The following is a 22,125-nucleotide window of genomic DNA, read 5'->3' as shown; positions in this document are numbered from 1 at the left end:
GACACATGATGATGAAGTGAAGGAACAGTCAGTAGAAGGAACATTATATCAGAGACAGTTCAGAAACAAGATGGTGCCCTGAAGAGCCTGGCCCGCACTTTTAGGAGATCATCAGCAGGTTCTGAATCTTGTCCTGAATTTTACACCCCGTAGTCACTGAAGTAAATGCTGAATCCATATTATTTTACAAGCATCATATCGTTGGAACATTCTGACAATAAAATGTTATTTTTCAGGTAGACAAAGGAGGAGAAAATGAACTTTGTTCGAGACCTGTATCTGGCTTCATCTATAGATCTGGAGCGAGCAAATTAAGATAGCAGATTAAAATGAGCAACAAAATAAAGTACAAACATCACATTTGTACTGTATCGAGTGTTGTATTGTCCTGACGAGCAGAAATCCATTCATAATGCACAGGAGTCCAAAGATGCCTGATGGGGATGTAAACCCCTTACACTTGCTACAGGCTACCATATATGTTACCTAAATCTAATATATGATTATTACATACATACATCCTTGGTAATAAGGATATATAGGTTTGTATCATACATGATTTATATATATTTATTAGCACAATGTACAGTTAAGTATGTTGGGAATGTGATTTTTTGCAGGTATTTAGTCACTAAAGACCTGGACTGATCAAAATTCTGACTTCATAGTGGCTGGATGAAAATGCATCACCACAGCTGGAGGCAAAGATCATCTGACAAACATAAATATCTGTATCAAAGTTTGTGTCAATCCATCCTGTAAAGGTTGAGATACGACATGGTCTGGATGGAATTAAGGACCGACCGACCAACCAACAGACTGACTGACATTGTCAGAAACATGCAGCTAGCTTGGCTAATAAAAATAAATGCTAGACATAACTGAAAGAAGCAACACAGCTCCTGGTCTTAACAAACTTGTACAAACTCTACATGTAGATGGCTTATAGGAAAGATAATATGTAAGCAGTTCATAAATACTTCTCACAGTACAGTAGTTTTCTGTTGGCACGTTGAAATTCAGCAGAAAACATGTTGCGTGCTGACCTAATTTGAACTTGATCTTAGACATTCATTTGTTCAAACTGGGAAAATGTACATGTATGTAATATATATATTAATACTTAAAACCTAATGCACCATGATCTTTTTTAAGGAAGCCTCCACTTTTTGAAGAAGATGTGCCCTTGCATTAATTATGGCGCAGGATATTGGAAAGAAAGCCATCAAATCCATCGGGAGGGGTCATCATTACATGTGACCTTTCTCTGAGATGAGTTTTGCGTCTGTGCCTCTGCACTTGGTCCTTTGATTAGAAATATAATGTGAGCTTTCGGACCATCATAAGACGGTCACATTCTCACAGCAGCTCCTCCAGATTGACACATGACAGGATCGTTTCACCTGCCTCCACTTCCATTATGTAGCTAGAGTGGAAATCAAATGGAGGAGCAGTGGCTAAGAGACATATAGATGCATGCAAAAACAAGTAAAATGCACACATACGGTAAAGCCCTATAAGTACTATTTACAGAAATATTATGCACAGACACACGGGGAGTAATACTGCACATGTTTACTGTACATTTGTGCAGGCAACCACACAAACAACACACACACATGCACAGAGCAGAGACTCCCTGCCTGCCATATATGATTTACATTTAGTGGTTGAATAATCAGTTGACACACAGCTCAGGGAATACTCTGCTTAATAAGTGCCTCTTCACATAAGCAGTATGCCGGAGTTATGCCCAACATGAGACCGCTGTCAACATGTCGATGAATCTCAATTTAACCGCCAACTCAATCACATGGGGATCATCTCACAGAATGTGGAGATCCATAACTCGGCATGTTTGGAGATATTGAAGAGAACAGAAATTTGGGAAAACACGACTGTCAGTTCTTTAAATGTTGTATAGAGGTAACGCTTCTTGGAATAAGTTTTATAAGTTTATGGGTGATACAGTAAGTCCTCATAAAATGCTTAATAACAATAATAACACTATATATATGTTAATAATAGCAAAATAACATGTTAATGTGAGATTACAAGACATTTACAAGCACCCAAAATAAACCTTTTTCTATTCATTTGTATATCGAGTTTAACTAACTTGTCTATCATATCACTGTTAAACCATTAAGATTTGTTATTGATTAAAACATACTTGTAATGCATTTATCATCAGCTAACTATCCTTTTTACTGCTACCGGATCTAAAGCAAGAACAATGACGTATCAGGTCAAGTTATAAGTGCTATTAAATGTCCTGTATCTAACAATAAGCATGTTAATGCTATTATAAAAATGTATATAATCATATTAAAGCATGTAATGAGGACTTATATGGGTCTTATCACATATCCACTAATGCTTATAACAAGGACCTTAATATAAAGTGAAAACGAAATGATATCTGCGAGGATGTCTTATCTACTGCCGTCCACTCAGTCTTCACACACTTGGAGAATAAGCAGCTACGTCAGAACGATGTTTGTTGATTTCGGCTCAGCATTCAATACGAGCTCGCCCAGAAAGCTGATTGGAAAACTAAACACTCTGGGCTACCACACTCTGCAATTGGATATTGAACTTCCTCACAGGAAGAATCTATCTTGCTCACCACCCTGGTTTAAAAAAAGCACAGAAAAAGGCTCCACTTCCACAGGATACTCATGGGGTACAAATTCTGGAGCGATACTCTGGTAAACTTTTACAGAGGAGCAGCAGAAAGCATCCTGACGTACATCACAAAACTGACATGGTTTGAGCATGGCCCTGAAGCAGAAGGCTCTACAGCAGGTGATTAAAACCGCCCAAAGCATCGCTGGTACCGTTTACAGAGCATCAGTGACATCCGTGAAGTGAGATGTCTGCACGGAGGCTTAAAGACGGCTAAAAGACGACACCCACCCCAGCCACAGTCTGTTCACCCTGCTGCCATCTGGAAGAAGAGACTGAAGAATCCGCTGACGTACCACCAGACTACGGAGCAGCTTCCTCATCATCAACACTTTTCCTATGAATGCAGCAGGGACTCAAACCTAGCATAGCTATTGAAATCCTAGTGTTGTAAAAATGGCAAGCGACTTTACCTTGTTCCCTATTTTATTGCATGATATCATTGTGATATGGAACAAGTGTTGGCTTGTCCTGTTTTTAAGGCTTCATTACAGCGAAGTGATGTAATTTTTGTAACTTAGTCATCATGTCCATATTACTGATGATTATGTATTTTTATTTATTGTGTTAATATTTTGTATAACAGTCATCAGTACAATATTTTGGCAATACTGACTTTGAAGTATTTGGTCAAAAGTTGTATGATACTTGATTCTGTCGACCAGTCCTAGCATTTGCTGGGAGCTTTTGAGGAATTTTAAAATATCATACCATGTCTTGTAATAACCTTTTAAATTCCCATCACTAATCCCGAATTTGAAACCACTGTTACATGAAGCAACAATTTCTGTTTTCTCAGTTTCTGTCGTCTCAGCTGTTTGAACTGATTTTCTTTTAATATTTCATTTTTGATCTAGAGGAAAGCTTCTGCACACTCGCATCAGCATGAATCTTCTTTGGCAACCCAAGCTTTTGGTCATCAAGATGTCTATATAGGCATTGTGAGCAGAGAAATATTTAAACTCACAAAATACTTTTGAGATTAATTATCACCTCACAAGCATTACGTATGATTTAAAGATCACCAGTGTAACTAGAAGCTACTATTTTCAAGCTTCAGATTACAGTATGAGGATTGTAGAATATTGACCAACTAAAGCAAAAAACATTGGACCAACACGCCCCTCCCTCACAGAAACCTCCCTTTTATTCCCTCGCATCTCCTCTCCACGCTCCCCACTGGTACCAGCCATGCTGTGTCTATGGCTGCCGGCAAAGAGCAACCCTTTTGCCTGGTGCCTGGTCGCTGTCTCCAGTGTGGATGAGGCATGGCTGACTCACTCCCCCCCCCCTCCTGCACGGAAGAAGATACGAGGAGGCAGGAGGAAGGACGCACACTCACAGAGTGTTTTACCTTTTAGGTTTACGGCTTATTTCCACGCGTAGGGTCGTGTCGAAGCGTCTGATAATAGCATGGATGTATGTGTTTATATGTATAGTTTCAGTACAGACAGTGGAGCCGGTTGCTGCTAAAGCTGCACATTGAGCATGAATTTCTTTTCACTTCTTTTCCCTCCTCCACACAGTTTTTCACACGTTTACAGGTCTCATGAATTGCTGTGAGAGGACCTCCATTTGCCTTTCGGGAGTGCGGCTCCCCACTTGGGAAACAGCTGTTAATAAGAGCGATACTCTGAAAATACAGTGCTTATGCCTCCACACACACACACATAAAAAAACAAACAAACAAAGTAGTCATTTTTTGGTTGTTTTTTTTCCACCTTAGGAAGCCGACTTCCCTGCGATCTATAATGGAGTAGATATTGCTCGGCCTATTGATTGATGTCTCCTTCCCCCCACTTTGACATTTGCTTATCCTCGTCCGCATCTACTGCTATTGACGTTCGCTCTATCTGGACATCTTCCTAAGCTGTTTTGTCATTTGTCACCTCTTAAATAAAAACGCAGGAGGGGGGAGAGTTGTCAGTGATAAGACTTAATGATATCAACCACATTGATGGTTTTATACAAGCTTGCACGGAAGAGAATAACGTCCACATTCAGTGCTGTGCTTAATTTTTCCTGCTCTCTACCTCTTATGGATCCCACTGAGCCATTTCACCCAGCGTATTTCTATTTTTGCCACCGAGAAGCAGGCAACAGGAGACCCATTCGGCAACCTCTAGCATGCATTCACTCATAACTGCGGTCAATTTACGGCACATTTACTGAAAGCACGCTTTTGGTTTAACACCTTTTAAACTAATGTATTTGAAGAGCCCACTCCACAGGCTCTCCTGTCAAAAGCTACTATTTTGCCCAACTTACCCTCAACTCTCCACTTCTTGGATACAAATTGGTGAGATCAACACTTCCACGTTCGAGCTGTTGCTAATAAAACGCCCTCTGAGTGAGTTTGCTGTGTTTATACTCTGCCAGGTCTTTATTTGTAGTACAGTAAATGCTGCGCTTCCTTAACATGCATTTCTACAAACACAGTCTGGCGCAGATTTTCTCCCCATGAGGTGGAAGACAGATTTTTTCCTTTCCTCCCTCCCTCTTCCCATCCATCCCTCCCTCACCCTGGCTCATGCAGAGAGGCTATTATTGCAGCTAATTATCTACAAATAGGCCCAATATGACAAACACAGCCCTGTACCAGTGCTGGCTAAGCGCAGGAATCAGACTGAGTGGGAATAAAAGAATGAAAAGGAGGCGAGGAGAGGCAGACAAAGAACAGGACAAAAAGTCACAGTGAAGAAGAAGAGGGAAAAAAAGTGAATCAGAGATAATTGAGAAGAACGTGATAAAGACACAATGTGGAATAAGATGAGAGAAAATGTGGTGCTAAAAAAGATATAAGTAGGAGGCAGATGGGCGAAGAAAAGGCAGTGACACCAAAAGGAGAGACAGCACAGAGAACAGGGGAAAATGATCTTGTCTATACAGTCTGTGACGGTTGTTGCCAATGGCAACTGTCCTGCGATGCACAGGCCACATCCATTTAGCTCCCAGCATGCCTCATGATCAGGGCAGCTCAGGGGTCTAAGGCTGTCTGTCTCATTTCCATAGAAAAACTCATTTACCAGGCAAGCATGGAGGGCTATGATGCATCAATGGGTGCTTGATTAGATCCTCACCGCTGATACATATGAATATTTATCAGTGTTGAATGAATACACATTTACTCTCCTTTCATCTGGATCATCCTGAGTGTCCTCCTGCTCTCCTCTTAATTTTTTCCAATGAATATGTCACCGGAGCATCAGGGCCCCCCGACAAAGTGACAGCACTCAAGATAATCTGGTTATTGTTGCCCCGCGGTGACGATCAACACTCAGTCTAAGTTTCATAAAATGCATATGGCTTTTGTCTTGTGTTGTGTTTTGTTCGCCATGGTGACAACAGCTCTTAGAGACCTAAAGGAAATGAGTATGGGGGACGGTAATCAAAGCAGCGCACTTAAAAGGATGTGTGTTTGGAATTCATCGCTACTGCAGATTAGTGTTTGGCTGCACAACTGAAGCTGCAGGTGTGATATGAATGCCAAGACAAGTTGGAATCACACTTATTCCTTCCCCGCAGGGCCACTGAAGACAAGCACTCATGCTCTTTTTCTTTTTTTCCTTACACACAATGGATATTTTTAGAGAGTATAACTTACATCACTGACTCCGGCCTCCACAATCTTCAGGCCTGTCTCCTTCTCCAGCTGCTGCTTCTGTTGGACTGCACGGGAGACAAAAGCAGAGGAGGTGTTGAGTATGAGCAGCGGATGACAAAGTAGCAGATTTTTCAGTTCCTGCTACAGAACAAGTGGTCAGTGAAACTGAGAATGATGCAATGGATGTAACAGCATGAGTCAGATGTCAAACTGGTCATAGAAAATAACCAGCCCACACACACACACAAACACAAGCACATACACAAAACATCTTCATCCAGAAGAGAAGCAAAACAGGACTCAGGGTTAAATAGCAAGTGGTTCAGGTTAGCAGGTCAAAGATACAGTAGGTAAGGGTCTACAGTAAGGCTGCAAGATATAAAAAATGTTTTTGTGTCGTGAAAAAACTATTATCAAGTGCTGCAATCTCTATCTTAGCTTGAATGCCAAGACAACACAAATAAACACATCCAACATGTGAAAGAATTTAGTTAATTTCCCTTAATTGACACTGCACATCCATGTTTGCAGCTTTGTTACACTATACCAAATGACAGAGCCAACCCAGACAGCAGTATAAACGTCTGTGCATTTGTAAGCATGCAAACACAAATGGCAATCTCATTGCTTTTTGCAGGTACATGTGCTGGAAAAATGTAACCTGTCACCTGATGATGGCGCTAAATGAAAAGTAGCAATTCATCCCAAGGGGGACATGAACATCTGTACCAAGTTTAAAAGCAATCCATCCAATAAATGTTGACCAATTTGATGAAAAAACATCATGGTGCAAAAATCAGGTAATTCATTGTGCCTCAACCTCAAGGAACCACTTTTAGAAATAGTTGTTTTATCAATAGTAGTTGAGATATTTCAGTCTGGATGAAAAGCTGTGCTACTGCCATCCATATCGCCATGCCATGGTTAAAAATATAAAATGCCCAGAAGACTTGACCATTATCCTCCACACACATTGAGTCAGACCCACTTAAGATTGCCAGAAAGCAGATGAAGTGCTTGTAGATTCACGGCACAAAATAAGCTCCAGCCTTTGTTCTTGCAGTAATTAATACACCACACGAGTTTGATCCTCAGATCTACTGATCTAATCAAATATGGCATGCTATTTCCAACGCTTTGTTCCACGAAACATATTCTCATGCAAATCAAACCAAAGTGAGGCAACGTTAAATATCCATCGTTCAAGATCACACATTTCGCCGACTCTTTTCCCCTCCTGTGCTTAACGCCCCTTCCTCACTTTGATGGAGACATTTTATATTGAAAAACAAAATCAAAGGGGCCTTAATAGATTACGCCAAATTATAGAGTGGCACAAAAAAATGGAGCATAATTTTAATTGAGTTTGTTAGCATGTGAATGTGATTGGTAATGGGGAAAAGGAAAAAAAAAAGTGAGAGTTGAAGAGAGAGTAAGAGAAGAGAAAGAGAGCAGGTCCTTTAAATCCCATTTCCCGAGATGAAGGCTATGCAAATGACCCTGAAGAGCTGAACCCCACCTCACACTCCAAATTCGGCAAGGGCCTGTTTAATTAGTATTTTAATCTATCCCAATGATTCCACTCAGTCCACAATGTATGCAGCATTCCATCTAATTAAGCACGCTACTTTTAGGATAATCATCCATCTCCCTCGCTCTTCCTCTCTCCCCCTTTTTCTCTTTCTGGTTATTAAGGATCCAGCAAACATTGATCATCCTATCATCTCATCAACATGGCAGCGAAGGGGACATCTTATATTTTAGGTGTCAGCCAGGGTTTTTTTTATGAAGGTTAGCTGAAAGGAGGATAAAAGGAGGCGGTGAGAGGGCTGGAAAGGTCAAATATACATTCAAAGTCTCTAAATTGGAGTGCCACACAAAAGACAGAAGACAAGAGGATGGAGAAAAAAGAAAATCTCCGGCTATTAGCGAGAGGAGAAAAGTCTTCAACTGGAACATCTCAATTCACTCTCATTTCATGTAGTCAGCCCTGTATTCAGTCAGACATATTGCCTCTCCATAGATAACTACAGTACCTGCATGGTCTTGGTGCTATTTAGGAGGGGGGTAATGAGCGAGGTAATTGGGCCCAGCTGGGTGAGGTCGTAGGTGGTGGGCGGAGGCGAAGCTGTTGAAAGGTCACACAACATTTTGGTCCTAATGAGGAACCCTCTGGGGTCGCAGCACATCATGAGTCAAACTACGAAAAGATTAGCCTTGGAATCAACACACATGCGCGTCACAGCGGCTGCAGCTCGGGGTTTTGACTGACAAGCTGACATTAACCGTCTTATGGTGAAACCAAAGAAGCCTGAAGGTCAGTATTTACTCACGAATCAAAGCTGAGGACTCTCCAATCAACCGGAGGGAAAGGACAGTCCCACAACAGCCACTTTAAATGTAAATACAACGTACTTGCCGAGCTCATTAGCCGGTAACTGGATGGATGTGGGGCTGAAGAGAGAGTCCAGCCAATGGATTGCTTGTTCTGTCACTGACTGTACAGATAACAGCCTACAGCATCTCTCTCTGGTCACCCCTTATATTAACCTCCCTTTGGAGGCTCACTCTCTTTCTCCTCTCCTCACAGACACACACAGATTTTGTAAGCTTCAAATTAGCCACCAAATACTCCTGACAGACTGTGGAAAAGAGATGTCAGGTCTCATTTCAGAGAGCCTCCTCCAGCCATTTTAATAGGCATTGTCTGAGTCTATCTAGTCTGATCTCTAATATTGAGATCTGATCCGTGCTGCTCATTTGATCTTTGCGGTTTCCGAGTCATATTGAGCCATATCATCTCATGTTCGGCAGGCAAAAAAAAAAAAAAAAAAAAAAAAGCACAGTGAAAGGGTCTTTCATGTGTGTTAAAATGTGCTCCATTCTCATGTGCCTTCAATTGAGATTACATACACGCACACCAGCTTTATTGGAGGGAATAAAATAGATAATTGCCTGTGACTATTCAGTATAAATTCAGTGAAAGTGGGTGATTGCTAGTTTTTTATATAAATGCCGTAGGCTGGAAAGCAGTGACGCTTGTGTGCAATACAACAACAATTGGACCTGGTCCATCGTCAATCAAAAACAATATAATTAAAGGTCTTCTATTAGTAAAATCCCAGCAATCACCCTGTAAGAGACAGTGGCTGTTCAAACTCTATAATAAACTATTGCATTTTGTTGTTTTGTTTTTTGTCACATTTATGGTCATAAATATGTGTCATTGTTGGTGGCCAGAATTCACAGAAAACCAAAATATTTATCGCAAAGGTTAGCGATGACAAGTCATTTTCTGCATTATTTGTCGGCAGGTCATTTTCAATCTTCACAAAGGAGGAGATGAAGCAGCCACAGTGACTTTGAACTTTACTTTGTCTTGCTGTTGGGTGGGAAAAAAAGTCTAGGATCAGATTGTCTTTGTACATTATTTTTCTTTATTCTTCATTAAATCAATGCAAGTTTGTCTGGCTTCACTGCAAACAGATACACCAGGTGCTCTTCAGTTGTTCAAACAGTAACCACAGGTATCTCCCAATCAAGCAGGAGTAAAATTTAACAAGTTATGACCTTAAATTAGAAATATACAGTCGGTCCATTGCACTTGCACTGCTGCTTAACACACCAAACATTTAATATTGACAAAAAAAATACCCTTTAAATGAGCTGGAACTGTGCCTGTGGTGAAAGGACATTTTTTCGTTTCAACACTTTTTTTTTTATAAAGTATTAGAAATGTATTATGGAATGTGTCTCTGTCAGGCATCCAAACATTCAGCCAGGTAAACAGGAAGAACACTTCAAAAAACTCATCAAGGACTTGTTGAAGGAGAGGAAAAGGCCATTTCAATCATCAATCTAAAGAAAGACTCCAAACATCTCAGACAAGATCGCTAATGGATGAGAATTCAGCAGAAGCACACATTTAAGCTTGATTTTATGTGACCTTTAAATTGCTCTGTAGCATATGCTCTCAACGCAAATTATCTTGTGGCGAGATATAATTTGATTAAAATGTTGCTTTTTCTCCGCCATATGCTGCAAACCGAGGCAATTGTGCACCCCTCATCATAGATTCTAATAGCAATTCAGAAATGATTATCATGAAGTCATCAGAGCTTAAAGTCATGAATATATATATTCATTTTTTTCTGATATACGACAGGGTTGTTATTGTTAGAAGCAATATAAATTCAGCATCGGGGAGACAAATCGCCGACTGTTGGCTGTAAGTATTTTGTATTTCAACACGGCACAGCAGCCAGCGCTGTCACATGATCGTAATGTCGCCTCTATGGCCAAATGGGGGTATATAGTTGACAAAATGCATATTTCACCACTCTCTGATTGATCTGTTAATATTGAATAACATCCACATCCATTCCATCTATCTCCCCCCTCCCTCCCCTGCTCCTCAGGTCGTCTATTCACCACTTCCATCTCTCCATCCGTCACTCCAACCAAACAAAATGAAAGTGTTTATTGCGGAGGAGGGCTGACGCTCACGCCTCTCCACAGCCGTTAGCCTTATCAGCAGGCAATCGCTCCGATATTAAAGCTGCCATTCCGCCCATCACTTTCCCCTCGCACATATGATGGCTGTCTCTACCTATCAGAGTGGAGAGAGGAGGAGGAGGAGGACGGGGAGAAGGAGGCGGGAAGGGAAAGAGAGAGGGGAGATGCACCTGATCCCCTTGACAGATAAGATGCACGGCAACCCATTTTTTTCCAGTCAAAATCCGAGGCGGGAAACAAAAACAAATATTCCTACGTCGCTCGGAGTATGAAGAAGCACAGCGCTGACTTCCGAGCTGCTATTCATTACATGTGTGATATATAGAACATGTATATGGCCTCCTTTACATCTGCTTATCAAAATGTAAATCAGTCCGCAGATATTGGTGTCGCTTTCATAAGGCTTATTTGTTCATCTTCTAACCAGAGAGGATATTCTGCAGGAGGAGCACAAACACACTAATATAAAATGGCTTTCACATGAGCGCTGATGTTTTGCCGTGAGGACAAACACACAGTAAATAACTCGATATATACTACTATCTGAGCCAGAAAATCCCACAGACCTCTTTCTTTTCCTCTTTCCTCTCTTCTAGTTCATGTGTATCAATTGTTATGCAGCTCCTCCTGGCTTATACAAATCAACACACCAAATCAGAGCACTGCACCTTTGAGAAAACAACTACATATGAAACAGAGGATTGAGGTGGAGGATGAGCCGGAGGAGTGCAAAGGTAGAAGATATTTTAACATTCAGCGTGTGTTGATATCTAATCAAGATATGATTAACTCATTAACATTGCGTCAAAATGAAATACCAAATCAAAGGAAGTGTATTAACAACATCTGCAATTAGCTAATTATCTACTTTGTTGATTAATCTGATGATATATCGCATTTTTAATCATTTAAAGATGATGTCTTCAAACTGCTGGTTTTATCTCACCAACAGTGAAAAATCGGGTATTTTGAGAGAAATGAAGCTGAAATGACCGTCTGATTAATCGATTTGTCACGCATTTGTATAATTTCTGCCTAGTGGCTTGTTTGACACGTGATAATTGATTTAACACAGGCATGTGTAAGCTGACCAATCAGAGGAGATTTGGTATGCAGGACGGGGGGCCTTAAAGAGACAGGAACCTTTTTTGTGCACTAAAGCATGTAAACCTATTCTAGTAAAAACAAAAAATAAAATGATGAACCTGAAAATGTGCATTATATGTCTCCTTTAATACTGGTCGCTTACAATAACATGATCTAGAAAACAAATATAATTAGACTTTAATTAAATAAACTTCAAAATGTATCCCAATATAGTGGATATGGACATTTTTTCTTTCTCCGTGTGCCCAACATAACGATGACATCATCAGGATTAATGTCCAATCAGCAGTGCCAATCATATACCACCATGTCTGTCACATGGTCGGGCCATGCTGTTCACAGCAGGGGGGTCCTGGCTGGCTCACTGTTTATTCACCCTGATCGATCGTTTCCTGTGGATAAGCCAACAGAGCTCCCAAACAAACCAACTGCTGTTATTCAGCCTAAATCAACACACCAAAAAAAACCTTCTATCTAACTGAGCACAATGAACTCTGAATTCTCTTTTCACAAAGGCAAAAATGTTTCCTTTAAGATGCCAGAACCTGTTTTCTGGTTGACTCATTATAGATGATATCAAAAGACAACACAGCAGAAGTAGAGGAGAGGGGATGCTGCCTGGTTTCAGCTTCTGTAATGGCTGTAGTCGTGCAATCAGCACGCGCCTTGTGTCTGCTGCAGACCCTGTCGCGGCCTTTGGTTTCAGCACATTACAGGTCCCTTCCTCTTTCAAACACAACCCACATGACACATTTATAATTGCATCCTCCCTTATTAGAGGCCCCTTTCAAAGATGGCCGAACAATACACCTGGATGAGGCTGTGCTGAACATGTGCAGACACACAAACAAAAGCTCATACACTCAGACAGACGCACACGCGCTCTCACTCACACACACACACACACACACACACACACACACACACACACACACACACACACACACACACACACACACATAATATCTGTTTCTTTGCCGCCTGGTTGATTAATAGATTGTGGCTGCTCTGACACTCTGTGTAGAATAGGCATTTTGCCTTTGATAGGTGCTGACACCAATTCTTCACGGACTGCAGGAGATCGGGGGAACAGAAGCAGCACCGGCAAATGACTTGGATGGCAGGCACCTCCAGATGTGGGAGAAACCCCACGGATGTCGCTCCGCATTCTCACCGGGGACACGTTTACATCGCTTACATTCCCTTTTCAGAGATGACAATCTGCAGATGTGTGACATGTGCGATGTGAATTACATGTGACAATCGCTCAAAAAGATTGGTTTGAAGATTGATGTATGCACATCTGAAACAATCATGCTCATCAACAGTCCAGCATGATGCAGAGCCTTGCTGCTGGTATGGATCCAGATTTAAAGGAGACCTATTATGCTTTTTGTTTTCCCTTCCCTTCAGTGTGTTATTTATGTTCTTGTGCATGTTAAATATCTTCAAAGTTACAAAGTCAAAGTCAAAGTCAGCAGCAACAGATAGCTCCTCTCTCCCACAAAAAAAAAACTGCTCCTGAAACATCTCATCAGTGGTCCCACCTTTGATTCTGTGACATCACACTATACCATCATGTCACAAATTAGTGGTTTATTTTCGCACGTAAGAATTTATATAGGACAGCTGCTCTGTATCTGTGCTGGCTCAGGCTTGAGTGAGCTGACCAATCAGAGCAGACTGGGTATTTGGGAGGACGGGCCTTAAAGTGACATGAGCTAAAAGTCAGAAGGGGTATACAGAGCTGAAGCACTGGACAGTGTGAGAAAACTGATGCTTTTTTAAAAATTTTGAGCACTGAAGCATGTAAACCTATTCTATTATGAACCTGAAAATGAGCATTACATGTCCCTTTTCATGATTAACGATCAAATTTAATCGAATTAGTATCGTGGCAGACTTATCAGGCAGTGGCAGTGATACCATCAAATATTGCAGAATTAATATAATATAAAATCTTGAAACTGGTGACTTACATCCCAAGCTGCTGGGTCTTTAAATTACCTTTTCCAATAACACACACCTTGCTGTCAGAGAGACATTGCATTAAGAAAACCTTTACTGCAGTCAACACATTAAAAGTCCTTCTGCTACCACATCCAGAGTCCACTTTGTAAATGAAATGTACGCAGCAAGGGATGCTACAGTACATGATACATAAAGATATGATGAGAAACATTACACAGAGGTCCTTCTTGAGGTAAAAAATTATATCCTAACGATGTGAGATTGTCTGTAAAAGACGATTCATTTCTGTCCCTGGATATGTGTGTGTGTGTGTGTGTGTGTGTGTGTGTGTGTGTGTGTGATACAAGATGAAAACATCTGGAAGTCTGCCACCGTCTGAGGGGAGCCTACTGGGGAAAAGCTTATAGGAGGAGGAAATGGTGAAGCTGACACACAGAGCTGCACACACACTCACACTGCTTCCCCACTGAGGGAACTCTGACAGAGGCAGCCCTACCTGTCACTGTGGCAGCAATTATCCTGCAGGCTCTCTCCACGGACCGTCTCCTGCAGGTCTCCACATTACTAACCACATCACTGAGCACACACATACCGAGAATGCACACTGACGCACAGGGGGGGCACACTGCACACCCACAAGTACACATACTGTACATATTCATAGACACACACACACACACACACACACACACACACACACACACACACATATGGCTGCATACGCCTGGTTGTGCTTTTCATCCACAATTCGCTCTCCACAAGCTAATGGCTCGAACGAATCGTAATGATGTGTTGGTGCAGACATCCTGCTCAAGCCAGGAGAAACACACATCATTATGAGGATGTGAGTGCTCATGCAAGTATGCACACACACCACACACGCACACATGCATATACCTCTTCTGTTATAGATAAATGCATTATCATAGATGAGACTGCTAAGAGGTCCGCAAATACACACAGAAGAAAAGCTAAATAAATCAATAAATATGCTAAAGATGTCATAAGGCTGAGTTTGGAAACATAGCAGGTGGCATTAACACGAGGCCAGGATATGAGCTCCAGTGAGTCAAAAGATAATAAAGTCTTGGATATTGGAAAAAAACCACACATGCTCAGGAGGACAGGGTGTCCATTTTGGCTGCAGGGAGGTCCTCTCGAGGAAGGAATTGATCTGTTTCCTGCTGGTTCACTGGAGCTCGGATACAGGACCCAGTCTGAGTCTCAGGAACAGGCTGACTGTGTGGAGCTGTGAAGGGTGATTTGAGAGAAAGGAAAAAACTAACCCAATGTGACCTCATTACCGTAGATTTGTTCCGACTGTCATTAGGAATCACAAACGCCATCACTCAAGTCGGGAAGATGAGGGAGAGGATGAGAGACAGGGGCAGAGTGAGTCGGGTCGGGGGCGGTAGGCTGGTCTCTGACGGTAATCGAGTGGATTTGATCAGAAAACACGATCTATCACCAAACAATCTATAGATAACAGAGGACATCTACACATGCAGTGTGTTTGCCCAAGCAAAGACACAGATTTGAGCTTGTGTCAGCAGACAGTTACAGTTCCATCACGACACATTAAATGGTTACCATAGTGAAACCACCATAACACGAACTCCAGCTTTTTAACCAACCGGAGTTTTAGCTTTATTCAATAAAGCTGATTTTACTGCGACAGGCTTCACAACTAGACGACAACTATTTTCAGGTGTGAACCACAAACACAACCAACTTAAATTCACAAACTTGTGGGTACATATATAATATATAGTATATAGAGTTTAATATTTGTGCCATGCATAGAATTGCAGTGGTAAACTGGTTTTAAGGTGTAGTTTTGCATAAAAAACTGACTAAAATCATACATTCTTTTTCAGTTTATATAGAGTACAATGTACTGTGCTTGTTGTACCCTTATTTAGCCAATATCGGATTGGCCTATCACAGATATATCAGTATTGGCGTATATGTTGTCTGATATGCATCGACACAAAACCTTATTTTTTAAGTTTTAATGTGGAAAAATATGCTTGTAGCAATTTATAGCTATCAGAATACAAGTGAAATTTCAGTGCAGAGGTGTCATTTTAGACAACAAAGTGTATTGTTAAAAATATCCTGCGCTTGGTACGTATCTTCACTTGGAATTTGTGGGATCATTGCAACAAATGTTTACTCCCAATATCAACATCTGCATCTGCACCAACTGGTAGAGGTCTAAAGGAAAAAACCCTCTGTTGGGTTAGGGCTTCCTTTAGGGGAATAACAACAACAACAACAACAACAACAACAACAACAACAATAGTAATAATAATAATAATGATACCATATACCATAATACCGTCAAACCATGCTGTTTTCTGAGATGGTTGCAAACCTAATCTTGTACTATGTTGACATGCTCAATGTCATGAATACTTTTAACATTGACAAGTGATTCAACAGTAGCTCACTGTTAATCAGACACAACTGAATGCTTTCATTGTCTAGCAATTTGCCAGTTATTTTCTCAAATGAAAAAAAAACAGTGATAAACACCATTATAAATTTGAACTTGATGTTTTTAAGCTGCTTGTTTTGTCTGACTTTTGTACCAAACCCAAAAGATATTCAGTTTTATCACCATGTAAAACAAAGATAAGCAGAAAAACTTCACATCTGACAAGCTGGTTCAAGGATATCTTTGGCAGTTTTGCTTTTAAAAATGTAAAAACAAATAACATTGATTTTTCAGTAATAATTAATGAACCCTTTTGCTTATTTTTTTTCTGTTTGTTTCAAGATAAAGGCACAAACTCTTCTTGGCTAGACAGTAAAAGATGCCACCATTTTCTAACACAATCCAAAATGGATCCTAAATCAGACCTGAGCAGCTAATGTGGTCCTGACAGTATAAAACAAAACAACTGTATAATAAAAAACACCCTGAAAACAAAGCTTCTTTTTCGTCCCTTTTCAAACAATTTCAACCACCGACTAATGCAGCTAATGCACCACCTGAGCACCTGAGCATCTAGATTACATTTACGTGAATCTCTTTGTCACTGAGGTACTCAAACACTTTCAGCCGGAGGATGTTAATGTCAGAGTGTATGCATTTTCTGTCAGCGGCCTTTAAGTCAATCCCTCTAACCATGTCTACAGATGTTAGCACAGAGCACATCCTTCCCCTCGGAGAGTGGATAAAGTAACCTCGAGCTGCGTTCCCCCCCTCTCTCCTTCTCTGTGAACTGCCTTGGCTGCTCCTCAGATGGCAGCGTTAATCTCGCCCGTGGTTGCTTTGCTGTGTACAGCTGGGAGTGGTGGGTGTAAAATGAAAGTGTAACACAACAGTCTTGCGCAGGTGTCAAAATGACAAATATGACATTTCCCTTCTGAGATTTTATTAGTTCTGATATCATTTTGTATTCAGTCTGCCTGATGTGTCACTGTGCTCCCCTTTTTTTTTTTTTTTTTTTTTATTACTACTTCGCTTCAGGACAAAATGTGATAATCATTATTATATGTCTAAAACCGAGCAGCTGCGACTGCAAAGAGAAAAGCGAGAAATGTATTCAGGATGCAGTCGGGAAAATCAAAATACACAGTTTGACTTGCGTGTTTGCTATTGTACAAGCCTACCCACTCTGAATCAATCATCTTGCCGCAGAGTTTCTCAAACAATTCCCTTTAAAAGTGAGGCAGCGATTCAGAGTCACAGCGTGATGATTAAATCTATACACCACAGAAGTGCCGACGTACTGGTTTCCTCTGCGCTAATTTCCTAAAAAACTGCAGAACCTCTCTATATGTTTCAAACTCTCCTGAGATTGAAGTCAAGTAGTTAGAGAGGAGAAAGACAAGACTGTGTAAGCACACCTCCCTGTCTTTTTAAGGACACCTGTTGGGCTGCATGGCTCATCTCCTCCTCATTTAGCCGTCTGTCTGGGCTCCGTGGGGCTGATTACCAGGAAGAGCTGATTCCAGTTGCACTGCTTATCAGTCTAATTAGAGCCCCTGGCAGGTGACTTGAAGAGAGTTGTGTCTCACGGATGTTCAGGCACAACGATTTGTACAGGCATGCTGGCTGCTACATGTTACAAGGAAGAAGGCGAGACAAAAAAAATCCAATAAGGATCTGAAATTATGGCTCACGAATTGTGACAGATTGCTCTTAGTGAGGCTGCTTCTGTGCGGGGGATGTATTTTCAGGGCCTTTCTGGGGAACAGGAGGCGCCTTGAGGAGGTTTAATAGAGTATTTTGCATCGCAGTCACTTCCAAAGAAGATTTCAAGTGGTGACAACAAGTCAAGGGAAAGAGGTGACATCTTGACTAACATCCTCTGGTAAAAAAGTATCAACTGTCAAAAAATGAGAGAGAAATTGAGACAGGCTATGGTTCTGTGGAGAGTGCTTGAATTGATATAGCAGAGAGAATGGAGGATGAAATAAAAGCTTGATTAAAAAAAACAAAAAACAGAAAATCAGACAAAGAAAGAAAAAAAAAGAAAAAAGTGAGCGACATGGGCGGAAAGATATCGAAAAGAGTTGAGGACCAGAGGAGGAAGTCACTGAAGGCGAACAAGTTTTCCAGGTAGTGTATCAGACACTGGTAAAAGGTCACTAGTCTGCTGTTCGCACATCCAGGTGCTAATGTAACACCTCTCACACCTTTCTCGGCTGCCTGTGTCTGGCTGCCTGCAGGTTGGTGGGCAGAGGGACTGTTGTTTGTGCTAGAATAATATGCTGTAATCCCCCGTCTCAGATGTGGCCTTAACACAGGTAATTGGACTTGGAGTGTGAGGATGCCTGTGGCTAGACACACACACACACACACACACACACACACACACACACACACCGCTGTGATGCACACAAACTGTGGTCTGATTTGAAATAAGAATACAATTGTTCATACTTTTGTCAAGCTGAGGATTTTTCTGCATGTTGATGGCGCGCGCACGGAGCTGAAGTAAAAGCAGTACACGGGTATATAATGAGCTTGGATGGTGGATTCCTTTTTTAAATCCTCTTCAAAAGCAGAGATACAAGAACAAAAGTGTAAGGAACGGATTAACCATTGTTGTTTGTCTGTTCTGACAAAAGCAGCGAACGTTAGCATGTCTGGTTAACGAGCTTAGTACCCACAGTTGTAACTGAACGTAACTTCAAAGGCCAGTTTCATTTTACATTTTGTGCAGTTACATGTTATTCTAAACAAGACCTCACAGTGTGCACATCTAATGTGCAGTATGTCTTTACTGCTTAGAAGTCAGTCCCTATGCTTGTATCAGAGTTTAAGCTCATCTTATTTCTCCTGTTAAGCAAGTCACACTTATTTATTAGCACTAAAGTTTCGTTTGCCATCAAATCGGTGAATTCTCATCCAAAAAAACGTCTCTTTTGTAACATTGAAGCAGCTGAAAAGCTCAACCGTCTCACCTTTTTTTCTTATTGTACATATAAAGTAAAGATTAACTGCTTTACATCACAATACGAAACAATGCCGACATGTCTGTGTTTCTATGCCTTCAAGGCTATGCTACACGGATCATCAACGACTGAGGATGCTTTTATTAGGGAAATGTAGCTTTAGCTTTCATCTTGAAACAACATTTCATTAGCCAAACAAAGTGGTCCGTGTTTTGAGCTAAGTAACTTCACAGGGTTATGCAAAAATCAGCTAACAGACTGATACTAACTACTAACTTACTTCCTCATCATACTAGCTATACATGAACTAACTCCATGCAGCAATACAAGAACAATACGTGCTTTCTACATGAATCATCTGCTGGTTCGGATGGTTTTAGGTTCAGTCTTTTAGCATGATGTAGGCCGCACTTGACTGTCATAGCTGACAACATTATAAAACAAGTGAGCTCAGGGCGGCACCTTGAACCCACTTATGAAGCTAACATCAGTTTAACTAGTCAGGTAGCTGCATTAAAAAAAAAATCTCTGCTTGTGACAGTTCGCTTTGGCAGTGGATGATGTTTTTAATCTTCTCCAAATAACAAAAAGAGTAACGAGGGGGATTAAATGTTTGCCTGCAACATGAGATCAAATGTTTGGATGTGCGGCTAACTAGCTTAGTACCCACAGTAGGCTAGCAACTGAGCATTTAATTTAACATTTTATGCTGTTAGACTGGCACAGTCAGTCCATATGCTCTCAAGATCCCCCTGTCAAACTCAGTCCTTGAAAAGTCAGCTGCAGGCAGCGTTACATTAGCTCAGCTACTTAGGTATCTACAGCTGACACAACCTGCTAGTGACAGTTGCTTCAGCTGACAAAATCAAGAATGAGACGTTTTCTTTTGTCTATCTCTGTCTGATTCCAAGGACCCGTTGATGTGACCACCATTATTTTTGCAAACAGTCTTAGGTCACGCTTGTCTGCAAGAACAAAAAGCTTGACAGGCAACTCACGATGAACAGCAACATAATCGGGGCAGGGGTTTGGCCAACGGTCATTAAAAATACATCTTTTTATTGAAGCCTTTATCCAAAATAATCCACTGTATCTTCAAGCACAATCTACTTTAATCCTTTCAGTCTATGCAAAGACTTAGCTGCAGGTATTTAGGAATGCTCACTTTCTTCCAAGATAAACGGCGATCACAAATATATATATATATATTCCTTTCCTTTGTGTCATCCCAAGTCAATCTGAGGTGGATATTGGAGTTAAATTGAAAGCGGGTGTCCCTTAAAGAGAGGTTTGAGATAAGAAGGAGTTATCACCTCTACAGAGAGCCCTGGGAGACACAGCGCTCCTCTGTTGCAGTCCAGCCTGATGCATACAGGCCACTGACCCATGACAGTCAGCCCATATCGATTTAAGAGGAGGCAGAGGACACAGAGAGAAAAGAGAGACGGGGAGGACAGGGAGGAGGAAAGAAATGAAAAACAGTGAGGAGGCCAGGGAGCAATATCCCTCTTAAAACGTATCCATAATTTATTGTCTTTTCTTTTACTTCTTCCATCTACACTTTCTCTCTCTCACTCAGATGGGGTGCATGTGGGGGAATGTTCATTTTTAAGGGGGATTAGCAACGACCTATTTTGAAATGCATCCCTGCTGTACTCAAAGACACACACAGACACACTCTTACAGTACGAACATAAAGATACATGCACATAGACAGAGCCATACATCCGGAGTCCTACAGTGGGAGCAATTATTATTCACTGTGTCTTAAGATTTGAATTGACATCGAGGTGAATCTTTTTCCTTCAAGGTTTTGCTGAATGTTTCCTCATCATGTATAAAAAAAGAAACAGAGGCATAACACAAATCTTTGTGGACATTGTGCCCCTGGAAACCACACGTTCAATCCATTTAGCGCCATGAAAGTTGTCATAATATTTGCAGCAAAATATAAAAACACGTTATTAGTGCCCCCCCCGAAAAAAAGAAAATGTGTAGAGGTGTGAAAACCTACATCACAGCCGCTGCTAATGATTTCTTTTCAAAGGTGCTGTGAACTCCTCGAGGCATATTCACTCATCTCACTTGCACAATGGGAAAAAAAAAATTTAACAGTAAAATTATAGTGGAAAATCCTGTACAAGATCACAATGAAATATAATCATTTTATGCTGGGGTCAAATCACAACGTGTTTACTTGCCGTAACAGCGATCTTTCCCTAACCTTGACTTTATACAAGTCACAGGCATCTTAGAAGACTAAGAAATGTAGAAATCTGTCTGAAATTAGAAACTAACTCCAGCTAATTCATGTTCATCTTGTAGCAGAGTTGGTACATAGCAACATTAATCTGAAGTCTGAAGCAACTTCTTTTGTATGTTACGTGGGTCTTCAGAAAGATAGAGAGCAGACTGATACTGTACAGTCGGCTGTTTATCTTTCTGAAGACACACATAGACAAACAGTTTTTCAGTTTCACTAAACTTTAACAACTGGGGCAGAAAAAAATATACTTACATTTATGAGAGGACTGCGAGGTATGGCTTTAAAATGATATCTTGATATTTTTAGGCTTTATTGCAATCCAAATTAGCAAAATATAAAATTGGTACTTTCACTTTTCTTAAAGTGAGTCTTATTAAAAAAATGACATCACTCTACAGTAATACAGCCTTTAAAACCTGGAAAAGACAACAATTGTGACATATCACAATAAACAACAACATCTTAGATAATATGCAGGCTCATGTCACGTTAACGATACAATAAAAATATATCACCCAGCCCTTTTTTATTATCAACAGTCAGTATATCTCACCTGAAAAAT

At 40.8% G+C, this 22,125-nt stretch overlaps 1 protein-coding gene across 3 annotated transcripts in view; it reads right to left on the bottom strand.

Annotated features, from left to right (window-relative positions):
• Positions 1 to 22,125, bottom strand: part of ptprn2 (protein tyrosine phosphatase receptor type N2) — a 133,162-nt gene that overhangs the window by 50,690 nt on the left and 60,347 nt on the right. For all 3 annotated transcript variants that reach the window (XM_037079639.1, XM_037079640.1, XM_037079641.1), the window contains one exon: positions 6,293 to 6,357. In XM_037079639.1, the coding sequence (XP_036935534.1) occupies positions 6,293 to 6,357 (65 nt within the window). The remainder of the gene's footprint in view (positions 1 to 6,292; positions 6,358 to 22,125) is intronic.

The sequence above is a fragment of the Acanthopagrus latus genome, chromosome 19 (genome assembly GCF_904848185.1).
Source record: "Acanthopagrus latus isolate v.2019 chromosome 19, fAcaLat1.1, whole genome shotgun sequence".
Classification (NCBI taxonomy): domain Eukaryota; kingdom Metazoa; phylum Chordata; class Actinopteri; order Spariformes; family Sparidae; genus Acanthopagrus; species Acanthopagrus latus.
Note: the sequence above shows the minus strand (reverse complement) of the source record. Positions and strands in the feature narration are given on the sequence as shown.